At 38.9% G+C, this 13,770-nt stretch overlaps 1 protein-coding gene across 1 annotated transcript in view; it reads left to right on the forward strand.

Annotated features, from left to right (window-relative positions):
• Positions 1-13,770, forward strand: part of ATP8B4 (ATPase phospholipid transporting 8B4 (putative)) — a 347,934-nt gene that overhangs the window by 302,355 nt on the left and 31,809 nt on the right. Inside the window, exons 21-23 of the mRNA XM_007935307.1 lie at positions 3,097-3,244; positions 6,089-6,272; positions 6,826-7,049. Of these exons, the coding sequence (XP_007933498.1) occupies positions 3,097-3,244; positions 6,089-6,272; positions 6,826-7,049 (556 nt within the window). The remainder of the gene's footprint in view (positions 1-3,096; positions 3,245-6,088; positions 6,273-6,825; positions 7,050-13,770) is intronic.

A 13,770-nucleotide genomic window follows, 5' to 3' on the forward strand; every position in this document is an offset into this window, starting at 1 on the left:
AGGAGTGGCTGGTGGGTTTGAACTGCCAGCCTTCTGGTTAGCAGTCAAGTGCCTTAGGCACTATGCTACCAGAGCTCCTAGACTGTTAACTGAGAGGGCGGCAATTCAAACCCACTACTTCCGTAGTGACACTGCCTCTGAAATCCAAGGAGGGGTCGCTATGAGTCGGGTCTGGCTCGACGGCACATAACAACAAAAACAACAAGCCACTCTGTGGGAGCTCTGGTAGCATAGTGCCCAAGGAAGGCACTTGACTGCTAACCATAAGCCTGGTCGTTCATACCCACTAGCCACTCCTTGGAAGGAAGGGTGGGCAATCTACTTCCGTAGTGATACTGCCTCAGAAACCCACGGAGGGGCCCCTATGAGGGGTCGCAATGAGTCAGGTCCGACATGACGGCACATAACGGCAACAGCCACTCTGTGGCAGAAAGATGAGGCAGTCTGCTTCTGTAAAGATTTACAACCTTGGGAACTTGATGGTAGTTGTTTTTTTCTGTTGTTGTTTATAGGAGGTGTCAGAGGCAAGACTTGGACTTGAACCGGGGTCTCCAGATTCCAAGTCTAATGGTGTAGCCCTTGTACCAAAGCCAAAGTTGTCTTCATTTAAACATGATGTCATGGTTTCAGTCCATTTCTTAACAGGTCCTTTCAGTATTTGAATATATAATGCCTTAATAATGTTGACAAAAAGGCTCTTTTCCTACCATCTCTTTTCTTCTCCATACATTGCATGCAAGCCAACATGGGCTGACTGTTCTTTGCTATGTTTGTGGTGGCATAGGGCTGCGAATGCCGCCGTCGCCTCAACCATTAATGCATCTGTACATGCCAACATTGTAATAAACTGCACTTCATTACAGAGCTTGGAAAAAACAGGCACTCTTTTGTTTTAGCATTTGTTATTGGTATTCTGTGGTTAAGCATTGTGTGTGATGCTTGCAAAGATGTATAGTTCGTATTTATTGAAGGGAGTTATGTGTAGCTTTTTCCCCACTAATAAATTGCTTTTTGGTGAGAACCAGCTGATATTTGAAGAGCTAAGTTCCAGAAAGTGAAAGGAATGACTGCTATAGAGTATGAGCAAAGGTCTGAAAATGTGGGAGCCCTAACTAATGAAGATACATTGGCCTCGTGTGGGGGATGGTACAGTGGGAATTTAAGCAGAGCCAGAGAAACTGTGCCTTTTCAGCTTGGAAAAGGGTTCATGTGAGATGTTCAGAAGAAAGTTTAGGGAGAAAAAAATCCTAAGTAAATAGAACTTCAGCCAGTACTTTCATGAACTTCACCCTTCTTTGGAATGTTTTCATTCTCTGGGGGGAAAACAGAGATTTAGTCATTTATACAGCATGAGTGAGAACTTTACTAAAAAGGAAACCTCATGAGATGTTTTCCCTTTGGTGCTTTCTTAAGACCCAATTAGTGGGATCTGCAGCCTTGACAGAGAAATGAAGAAATATTCATCTCTAAGGAACTCATCTCCCTTCCTTTCTTTGTTATACGGGACTGTAAATTTTCGTGACTTTGAGAGTGAGTCCCTGACATGATTATCTCACGCAAAAGTCTGATCCTCCCACTTACAACAATGATTTTTCATGTCTACTCTGCCTCCTCCCTATGCTAACTCCCTAAATTTCACACGTATCACTCTGAATTTATAAATCTTTTTCTTTGATTTTGCAAACTGCTAGATGCATGATATCATTCTTGGAGAAAGGGCCTGTCACCTCTGGGTTCCTACAGGCAGGCTGTCATTTTGGTCCTGGACAGCAGAAGGAGATGTTGAGCCAGAAAGATATATATATATATTTTTTTTTCCACTTAGTATGTAAATAATTAGTGATACATTTCAAATAATTAGAAAGCTGAGGGCTAAAATGGTTGTTTTTACAGCAAACATTCTCTTCTTTCAGAGGATTCTCAACATTAAACCATTTTCATACAGGTTTTCTACATACAATGAGCCTTTGGGGAACCATTTCATTTTGCTATAAGCCAAAGCATTCATTTTGCTTTTGGTTTATCTCTGACTCCCCATTTTCTCATGGATGCTTGTTTTTGTATATGTTAAGTTGTGGCCTAAAGTGTTAGTGGCTGGCTTGGGTACCTGCCGTCAGGGAGCTTGGGTGTGCTAAGTCTTCTGCTGCATAACTCTCTAGTTGTGGTTGAAACTACTGCAGTCAAATCAACTTGCACTGTGCTACTTCGAAGCCTGTTATACATTCACCCCGAAGCCAAGAGCCCTCAGAGAGGAAATTTGCTCTCCTTTAAAGACAGCATCTTTCCAATTTGAAGGGAACAGTACAATGCCCCTTCCAAGGCTGTTGTGTCACCATAATATTGTACTCTTAAACAGCAGCGAAGGGTGGGATGTGGGCAGGATTGCTCCACAGCCAATACTAATTAGATTAGGGAATTTGGAGGGATTTTCCATTTGGGATGACACTACATTTTGGTGTCTGTAGTGTCTTTCTCAGAAGACTTAGTCTATTGTTTAAACTGATGAGTATAAGTTTTGCTTAAAATATTATATTATAATGACTGTGTCGATTTAGTAAATATCATCATTTATTTTTATTAACATTTTAAAGAAATGAACTTCTCAGTGGACTGTTTTAAGCAGACTCATACTACATTGGTTTGCAAATTGATGAATTTATTTTATATATAGATGGCTGGAATTCCTAGATTTCTTTCATTTTCTTTAGTCTTTCATGTTCCATTATTTAACAATACTACATGCCATAATCGTGTTTCTTAAGTCTTTGAAGCTCAGAAAGCCTTATGTACCAAATTTATTAAGAGCCCCTCATTCAATCCCGGCTCACTATGGTGATTTAGCTTTTAGGTAATTTGAAACGTTCAAGATGATTCTGTTTTTGTTATGTTTACCCTCCTATTTCCTGGAATTTGGAAATTTGCTATGGTATCCCCATCATGAAGAATTATCCAGCTAGCTTACTGAAATTGGATCTTATGCCATAGTCTGTCTTAATAGTGATGAAATGAATTTACCTCAGGTTACTCTCTTGTTAGAGTTAATAGGTAATGCCCTGTATACTTTGTTATGATTTGCTTTTCCTCTCCTCCTTGAAGGAAAGCAAAGGGAAATTTATTTGGACAAAGCACAAGTTTTTCCAATGGCCATGTAGTTTGTGAAAAAAAGGAGCAGCTGAAACTGGACTCAATTATAGAAGAAACCACAACAGGAGATTATGCCTTAATTATAAATGGCCACAGTTTGGTGAGTTTGCTTAAGGCTTTAGTTCTTTCTTCTTCTTCACCTCAATAATTGTCTCTATTGTGCTGTCATAATGAAACCTCCTTTGAGTTTTCCAAACAAACGATACTAGTAGAAATACGGCTTTCACAATGATTTCCTATTGCAAAAGGAAGGGAAACGTCTAATACATATTTCATACATTATTGTTTGAACTGCACAGTGAAGGGGAGGCTCCAGGGAAATACTGAATTCTCAGATTATCAATCTTGTCTAAATCACTGTAGAACAATTAGCACTATGATTTAAGTATTTTTCTTAAAGGGGGAGTGTCACAGCTCACTGTTGTTTAATTAAAATAATGCAACTGGATGGATGTATTGTAATCATTGCTCTTGCTAATGTGTGTGATTTACAGAGCACAACTTGACCTTCATATAATTACCACACCAAATTATTGCCATTAAGATACCTCTAGTGGGTTTTCTAAATAGCAGCATTTTACAGCAAAGTCAAACAATTTGCTTTGATTAGGAAATCTGGTTCTTGTCATAACAGAATAAACTTGCATTGCACTTTTAATGTAGTTCAGGTTCCAAATCTTGAACAAATATCAAAACACTCCTTTGAATTTCTAATTTAAAAGGCAAAAGCTCCAATTGCACTTCACTGAAATGAGCGTTTATATGCACAAACAGCTAATCTTGCATCTTTCTCTGGCTTTGATGATCATTTTTCACTTTCAGAGTCTGGAAAATAAGTGAATCTTCTTTTAGACAGTTTCTTAGAGGACAAAAGAAATTGGATTTGAGTATACTGTATTTTGCCCCTTGTGATCAGCTATCTGTTAGCTCTTACTGCTTAGAGCATTATCCAGCTGGATTCCAGACGTAATGATGTGTTGCCTTCTACACCATGGAAAGTTACAGAGCTCAGCTGCAGGCCAAGCTCAGTTGAAAGGTTGTCCAGATGACACAAACCTCTTCTCCCTTGCATAGATGAGCACCAACTGAAAATTATAAGCCTCCCAACTGGGACTTGGAGCTGGTATCCTCCATGCTGAATTTCCCAGGGAACGCAATGTGGAAAGGGTCCCTAGTAAGTTCTGATTTGAGTTTCTCTCAGTCTCAAAGAAGCCAATGTGTGGTGAGATTGGAATAGTTGGGTGATTATATTCACTCTTCTCTATCTCTGAATAAGTTGAAAGAAGGACCTCATGAGACCATTTAATGTCAATTTTCATTTAAGATGATTTGATCATATTTCTGCTAGTATAGCCATATGCTTTCTACAAAGCAATCATGATTTCAATTTGCTCAAATCTTTATTCCTCGCAAAATGTAATCGGGACTTTTTGTTTTAGAATTCCAGTCTGCTTTTTCATTTGTTGGTAATAAGAATAAAGAAAAAGGGGGACAATTTTAGGCAAGACAGATAGATACATGCTTCCTCTTTCAGAAAGGGAGATTATATTTGAGAATGCTAAATTAATATCTCCCTTTAGGAATTACAGGCTTATACATGAGAATTTTCTATACCAGAACATTTTTATATCCATCTGTCCATCCTTCCCTTCATCCCATTAACATTTATTAAGCATCTCTGGCCCAAGTACTATAATCTAGGAATATGAGTGCAGGTGGGATACAGAGATAAGAACATTAATATCTCTCTAGTAGGAGAGATAATTACACAAAGGTATAACAAATGCAAATCAAAAGTTCCTCACTGATTAGTGCAAGATTCACTCAAAGATATCAATGACTCTTGTGTTTAGATGGATTTCTTTCTTCTTAATAAGTTTATTAAATAATGTACATGTTTTCTACAAGAAAAATCATACACTTAATTGTTGTTGTTGTTGTTGTTGTTGTGTGCCGTCGAGTCGGTCCCGACTCATAGTGACCCCTCCTTGGGTTTCCGAGGCAGTATCACTACGGAAGTAGGATTGCCCAACCTTCCTACACTTAATTAGAAATGAATATATTCTTTTTTATAGCAATTTTTGGTAGATTTAAAGTCTCTTATGTATTTGGAGGTAACTAAGGGTAAAGATGATCAGGAGACCCTGTCCAAGATACAGATTACACACCACCCTTTGCACAGGCATATCTTGACTTCAGTCACTAAATTCTTTTTTCTTTTTTCAGTCACTAAGTTATTTTAAGGAGCTCTGGTAACACAGTGCCTAAGGAATCAGACTGTTAACCAGAAGGTTGGTGGTTCACACCCACCAGCCACTCTGCAGAAGGAACACTGGGCAATCTACTTCTGTAAAGATTTACTGCCTTGGAAACTCAATGGGGGTTGCTGTGAGTTGGAATTGACTCAATGGCAGTAAATTTGGTTTGGTTTGAGTTTAAGTTCTTTTAATGCCGTTCTCCAGATTATATGGTTTTCATCTTGGTCAAGCATTAAGCACCACTACAACAAAAAACAAATATATAGAACAACAATGCAAAGGAAATAAAAATTCTATCAAGTAGAAAAAACAAATCACCATCATTTTGTCACTCATTTTAAGTTTGGTGACATTACTTTCATTAATTTTAGCAGTTTCTAGAACTTCTCTAGCATTTACCTGTATCTCACCAATGAAGCATGATAATGTATCAGGGAGGACACACAAAAGTGCTGTCTTCTTCTTCTTCTTTTTTAATTCCTTGGCATTTAATAAGTGTTCCATAGTCATTTCTTTAGTCAATTTGTTTGCCATGTGCAGTCCAAGTGAATAATGACTTGTTAAAATGAATTAAACTGTATAGAAAGAATTAGTTGAGAAACAGGAAATTTGCTTTGCCAATTATATCTCTCATTCGTTGTTTCCTGATCCTTTCTGGAATTTCTTTTTTATATATAATAACATAGGCTCATGCCCTAGAAAGTGATATCAAGAATGATCTTCTAGAACTTGCCTGCATGTGTAAGACAGTGGTGTGCTGCCGAGTCACCCCTCTCCAGAAAGCACAAGTAGTAGAGCTGGTGAAGAAACACAAAAATGCTGTCACTTTAGCCATCGGTGATGGAGCCAATGATGTCAGCATGATCAAAAGTAAGAGAATATTTGCTCAGTGGGGCATCCTGCATATATGATATCCTTAAGTCTAGCCTTTGGTAATATGTCACAGAGATTGCATTAAAATTAACTTTGCCAGTGGTTCTAAAATCAATGATACTTTCTGAGTCTAACATGTTGATAATTATTAGGATTTAACAAAATCTTTCTTTGTCTTTAATTAAACTATCTGTGTGTTTTCAGGTTAGCACAGGACACTGGTGACCTTATACAGTTTGGGGAAGTAAGTCCCTAAGGTGTAGAGGAAACCAAGGATCCAGAGTCACAAGACTTAAATTTAGTCCTAGATTTGTCATTTACAAATTCTAGAACTTACATAAATTACTGAACATTTCTGAGCTTAATTTCCTCCTATGATAAATACCTAACTATCATGAGTGTTTCATGATATAGTAGATGTGAAAAAACTATAACTGTTTATAGCTGTAAGGTTTCCATAAATAAATAATAGCAAAAGAGGAATAACATGCTCCCAAAAGAGATTGTGTCCTTGTTTTGGGAATGAAAGTGTCCCTCCTTTTCTTTGTAGGTGCACACATTGGCATTGGGATCAGCGGCCAGGAAGGACTGCAGGCAGTCTTGGCCAGTGACTATTCGTTTGCACAGTTTAGATACCTCCAAAGGCTGCTCCTTGTTCATGGAAGGTGGTCCTATTTCCGAATGTGCAAATTCTTATGTTATTTCTTCTATAAGAATTTTGCGTTCACACTTGTGCATTTCTGGTTTGGTTTCTTCTGTGGTTTCTCAGCCCAGGTTGGTAAAAAGCTCTTTTCTTTCTTTAATAAGATCCCCTGAATCACACGTGGTTCTCCTTTATAGCTCATTACTAATAAATAGAACATTTTTATATGTATAACACAAGTAATAGTATACAATTATGTAATTGATAGTTGACTTGAGCTTTGAACCCAAGAAAAATACATAATTAACTGGAATTTTATTTATTTATTTTTCTTATTTATATAGTAACCAATGAGTACTTCTTTCCAAGCATTTTTGAGTTTTCACTTGAATGTTTTGAAATGATAATAGCTAAGTTTAATGGAGAGTTTAAATTCAGAACAGGAGTCTGAGAAACACTAAGAAGAAATGTTGAGGTTACTCTATGAGGAAAGTGGTCACTTACTCAATGCCCTGAACGTATATCACTTGTTGTTGTTGTTGTTATGTGCTGTCGAGTCGGCCCCGACTCATAGCGACCCCTCCTTGGGTTTCCAAGGCAGTACCACTACGGAAGTAGGATTGCCCAACCTTCCTTCCGAGGAGTGGCTGGTGAGTTTGAACCGCCAGCCGTCTGGTTAGCAGGCAAGTGTCTTAGCCACTATGCTACCAGAGTATAACACTTAGTGTATTTTAAATCAGGGAAAGAAGTAATTGATAACCTGACTTCAACGTTGTTTTGACAACAATTCATCAGATAAAAATGGATTTATAGATAATGTTGGTAGCAAGGAAAAAGAAATTTCAATGCTACAGATTTTACATTTTACATTTCACAGTTGCTACCCAGTACAAAACTTTCCTGATATCTGAGATATGAGGTTAAATAATTATCTTTTAAAATTTTATATTTACTCATGTTCATTTTAAAAGATAGTTATTTAACCCCATATCTCAGATATCAGGAAAGTTTTGTACTGGATAGCAACCGTGAAATGTAAAATCTGTAGCATTGAAATATGAATAAAAAGTAAATTTCACTACAAAAAAAAATTGAGTGTAAGTATACCATTAATATGTTGAACAACAACAACAAAAGGAAACGTCTGTCTTTGAGAGTGAAGTGGTAAACAAAACTCTTATAAAGAACTATTCTGTTGTCCTCACTTCCTTTTGGGTTTAATCAGTGATATTGCTTTAATGGTAGGCATGAATTTTGTCTTTTAATGATAGGTTAATTTTTCCAATCATTTTAATTCCAGAAAAATTGAGTGTGAATTAAATCTTGGCATTTTATGTTATCTCCAATGTGCCAAGGGTGAGTAATGAATTCTTATCATAATGAAAATATATTTTGTACGATTTTCCCTTTTTCTGTAAAGTTGAGATTTTGTAAAGTGAAGCACACTTGTGCCAACTCCCAATAATCTCTCTCTCTCTCTTTTTGCATTTGAAAGGGTTTATTTTTTCACTGGCTGCTTGTTTCTTCATAAAACCCATTAACCTTCAGGTCATATTTTCTTTTTCTTTTCCCCAAGTTTTTATTGTGATTTGGGTGAAAGTTTACAGAGCGAATCAGTTTTCCATTCAACAATTTATACACATTTTATTTCGTGACATTGATTGTAATCCCCACAATGTAACGGCACTCTTCTCACATCATCCTTATGTTTTTCATTTCCATTTATCCTTCTTTCCTGCCCTTTCCTGCCTTCTGAGTTTTGTTTTGGTTAAATGCTGCCCTTTTGGTCTCACATGGTTGATTGTTCTGAGGAGTACATTCCTCCTTGGTGTTATTGTTCACCTCATAGGCCAGTCTATTGTTTGGCTGAAAGTCAACCTTTGGGGTGAGTACAATTCTAGGCTTGAAGTGTATCTAAAGGCCACAATGTCATTGGGGGTTCCACCAGTCTCTAGCAGACCAGTAAATCTGGCTTTCGTAAGAACATTTGTCAGAATAACATGCCCAGAACTAATAGCAGGCTATTTTCTTCTTGGGAATCTCTTTACAATTGAAGTAAAGAGGGTCCTGATTTAGTTTCTCAGAAATTATCTTAGTGCTACTTTAGAGCAGGCATGGTGGTGAGGATACTTACTTGTTCACAATTCCTCCTTTGTCCAACAAAGACAAGTGTGAGGAGACGGCCTTAATCTTCCTAGGCTGACTTTCCCTCCACATAAGAACAAAACAGCTATATGCTAAGGGGTGTTTCTAATAGATTTAATTTTCCTGTTTCAAATATTTGGGCCTGAAGAATCACAAAGCTATGAAGGGACAGCTTAACCCTTATTTAGACCTCTTAGACATGAAAAAATAGTTAATGGTTTATATTTACAGACACACACAAGCTTGGATAGGCAGGTTTACCACCACCAAAGTCATCTTCGTTAAAAATGGAAAGTACAAACTAATGTTCAATGAATTCTAACCTCTACATTTAGGTGTTTTTCTAATTTGCTTTCAGGAGCTGAGAAAATTGGTGAGAGTCAGATGTTAAGCAACTAGATTTTTAATTCTCTTACCAGTATTTACATTTCAAAAGGGAAAAGTTATTGCTCCAGAGATGTGAGGAACTGCTGCTTAAACCCAACTGTAGAATACACCACCTGCCTGTGATTAGGTTTCTGAAATGTTTGATTGAACTCAGCCTGTTTCTTTTCTGTTTTCTGTTCTTCCTCATTTTTTTTTTTTTCACACTGAAAGCTCTAATTAATTGCACATTCTTCATTTTGAATCCAGTATCAGTCCTGACCAGCTGTGTTCTTTCCTATGTGGGTGAATGGCCTAGACCAGTAGCTCTTAACTGTTAGTGTGCATTGGAATCACCAAGAGTCTTGTTAAAGCCATCTCTGGGTCCAACCCTCAAGTTTCTGATTCAGTAGGTGAGAGGTGAAGTCCAAGGATTTGTATTTGTATTTCTATCAAGGTCTCTGGAGATACTTATGTTGCAGGTCTAGGTAGCATATTTTTGAGATCCACCAGGCCTGGCAAAAAGAGTCCTTGTAGCTCAGTGGTTAGTAGCTTGACTGGTAACCAAAAGGTCAGCAGTCCACCAGCCGCTCCATGAGAGAGATGTGGCAGACTGCTTCTGCAATAAAAAGTTGGCAGGTCTGCTTTGTTCTTTTCTTTGAGCCCAGGGTGAAATTCAAGGTGTTGATTTTTTGTTTTGTCCATGCTGGATCTTATTCACTACACATTGGCTCATCCCTCAAAACCAAAAATTTCCAAAGAACTTAGAATCCCCTCACACCTCCAGCCAAAGTTATCATCCCCAAGGTGTATTATACCTGTTTTAAGATAGGGTCTGAATGAACCCAGGGATGTCTGCTTCATGGTAGATGATTGCTTTTGCCATTTTACCCAGTCTATTATGATTTCATCTAGCTATGGGTTCTTTGAGGGAGCTCTGGTAGCATAGTGCCTAAGGCACTTGACTGCTAACCAGAAGACTGGTGGTTCAAACCCACCACCACTCCTTGGAAGGAAGATGGGGCAATCTACTTCCGTAGTGATACTACCTCGGAAACCCAAGGAGGGGTCGCTATGGGTTAGGGCTGACTCGACGGCACATAACAACAACAACAACATGGGTTCTTTAAGGGAACCACATCTAAATCATCTACAGAGCCCAATGGTTTGTGTACATGAAAGGCATTCTATTCATTTCACATGTTATGTCTTTCTAGAGTCCTTTTTTTTTTTTTTTTTCCATTTTTATTGTGATCTGGGTGAAAGTTTTCAGAGCAAATTCATTCATTTTCCATATAGCAGTTCATACATATTTTGTTTCCTAACATTGACTGCAATTCTCCACAATGTAATAGCTCCCTTCCCAATTCCTCCCTGTAGTTACTCCTTCCCTGTGTCCTTCCCTCTTATTCACTCCTGTCCCCTCAAGCTGTCTCCTTGTGCAAACACTGCCTTTCTATTCTCCCACAATTGATTGCTCCAAGGAATGTATCTACCTGATGTAAATGTTTACCCCATATGCCTGTTTATTATTTGGCTAGAAGCCAAAGGAGTCAGTTCAGTTCCAGACCTGAAGGGTAACTAGGGGCCATAGTCTCAGGGGTCTCACCAAGCTCCATCAGACCAGCAAACCTGGTCTTTTGTGTGTGTGTGTGTGATTTTGAGTTTTGTTCCACATTGTTCTCCCACTCTATCCAGGATCTCCTGCACCAATCCCCCTCTGAGTTAACAGTGGTTAACAGTGGTAGCTGGGTACAATATTGTTCTTCTGGTCTCATGGTCATATAGGCTGAGGATCACATGGTCTACCAGTCCCTTGGACTAATTGTTTCCATGTGTATTTGGTTTTCTTCATTCTTCTTTGCTCCAGATAAGGAGAGATGCATCATTGTATCTAGTTGACCGCTTGGAAGTTTTTAAGATCCCAGTCACTACTTACCAAAGTAGGATGTAGAATAATGTTTTTGTGTAGTATGTTATGCCAATTGAGCTTGATGTCCCCTGCAACCATGGTTCCGAGTCCAGAGGTCCAACTACTCACTCCCTCTGGGTAGCTGACTATCGCCAAGAAGCCACCACAACCTTGTCCCTGGACATTCTTAGAGCACATACAAATACTCACATGGAAACATTGTCTGGCAACCCTATACATAGTCATGGGCACAGTCCCCCCTGCCTAGACATACCTCATTGTTCGGCTGTCCACTCATCTATCCACCCGTAAATCAGTGCTTGCCATCACTGACAGCGCAGTACTGTACATTGCCAAAGAGTTTATCTTTGTTGTCTGTACCTCCTGTGTACCTCTCTATGTCTTATTCTTCCTCAGTGCCACCTTGTTGATCATTCACTTTTGGCACATCACCTTTCTCTTCACCCAAATCAATTCTTGTTTCTACCTATCTAGCAGTGTTCCCTCCCCTCCCATTCCTGGTAACCAACAAAGAAAGTTTCTTTACATATATAAACCTTGCCTTGACTTTTTATAATAGTGAACTCATACAATATTTGTTCTGTGATTGACTTATTTCACTCAGCATAATTTCTTCCAAGTTCATCCATGTTATGCAGTATTTCACAAATTCTACAGTACTCTTCAGTGTTGCATAGTATTCCATTGTGTGTATGTACCATAGTTTAGTTATGCATTCTTCTGTTGATGACCACTTAGGTTGTTTCCATCTCTTTGCTACTGTGAATGGTGCTGTGATGAACATGGGTGTGCATATATCTGTTCTCACTTTTTTAGGATATATACCTAGTAATGGGATTGTGGGTTCAAATGGTATATCTAATTTCAACTTTTTAAGGAATCACCATACTGCTTTCCACAGTGGTTGTATCATTTTACAGTCCCACCAGCAGTGTATGAGAGTTCCAATCTCTCCGCATCCTGGCCAGCATTTGTTATTTTCTGCCTTGTTGGACTTTGCTATTAATGCTGGAGCCAGATGGTATCTCATTGTTATTTTGATTTGCATCTCTCTAATAACTAATGTGTTTGTTGGCCACCTGAATATCTTCTTTGGTGAAGTGTCTATTTATCACTTCTGCCCATTTTTAAATTGGATTGTTTGTCTTTTTGTTGTTGAGGTGTTGGATCTTGGATTTTTTTTTTCTTTTTAATTGTGCTTTAGGTGCAAATTTACAGAGCAGAATTTGTTTTACAGTCATTTCGTGTACATTTGAATTCCCTCCCCAATTACTATCCCCAACCCTAACCCATTCTCCTCCTCTCCCTTCCCAGTAACCCCACCCCATGCCCTTCTGAGTTATGAACTCCTGTGTGTCCTGCTTTTCCTCTATGTGAATGTTGTCCCTCTGGTGCCCCATGGCCGATTCCTCCAAGGGATGTATCTCTGTAGAGTAGGTGGGTGCATTGCCCTGGGTTGAGTGGTCTGCCTGTACATCTTATTTACTACTGGGCTGAGATCCAGCCCTTGGGAGTGAGTTTTATCCCAGGCCTGAGGTGCATCCCAGAGCCATAGTATTGGGGGTCCTACCAGACTCCATCCAACCAGTAATTCTGCTCACTATTGTGTTTTTGAATTTTATTTCATGTTTTTCCACCCACTTTATCCAGGATCTCCAGTTTTGATCCCTTCCTGAGTGGTTGGCATTGGTAGCTGGGCACCATCTAGTTCTGGTCTCAAGGTTCATCATGTCCTAGGGCTGATTGTTTCCAAATGCCCTTTTTTTCCCCACTCTTCTTCACTTCTGATGATAGGAGACCATTAGCTGCATCTTAGATGGCCGCTCAAAAGCTTTTAAAACCTCAGTTGCTACTCACCAATGTAGGTTGTGGAACAATATTTTTATGTATTTTGTTGTGCCAATTGAGTTTGGTGTCCCCCAATACTATGGTTCTGAGTCAGCAGATCTATTGGATATGTCTCTCACAGTGTCTGGCTGTCTATGAGAGATTGCTCTATGTCTGTCTTCTGTTGTTTCTGTAACTATTACGGGTATTTGTATCACTGGTATCTGTGCAAGATTAGCCTCAGTTGAGTCTATATTTGGTCTAGAGTATAATCCTGTTCACTGACCCCCCTCTGATCACAGTTGTCTATGTGTTTATCTGTAGCCTGATGTTTGGTGTTTATGGTAATGCAGTATTGTGGATATACTGGTATTAGCCTCTGTCGTCTATATTTTATGTGCACAATTCGGTGTCCTCCTTTTCCCCAATGTTATCATGGTGGTCACAGATTCTTTCCATACCATCCCTCCCCTTACCTACCTCAGCACGTGGCCCCCAAGTAGCCCCAAATTATCCCTTCCCCTTTCCTCCCCTCCCTGGTAACATACAAAGTGAGTTCCCTTCCTTAAGCAAACCCTTCCTTG

This window comes from Orycteropus afer, unplaced genomic scaffold (assembly GCF_000298275.1).
Source record: "Orycteropus afer afer isolate SDZICR_OR568_19922 unplaced genomic scaffold, OryAfe1.0 scaffold00026, whole genome shotgun sequence".
In the NCBI taxonomy this organism is placed as follows: Eukaryota; Metazoa; Chordata; class Mammalia; order Tubulidentata; family Orycteropodidae; genus Orycteropus; species Orycteropus afer.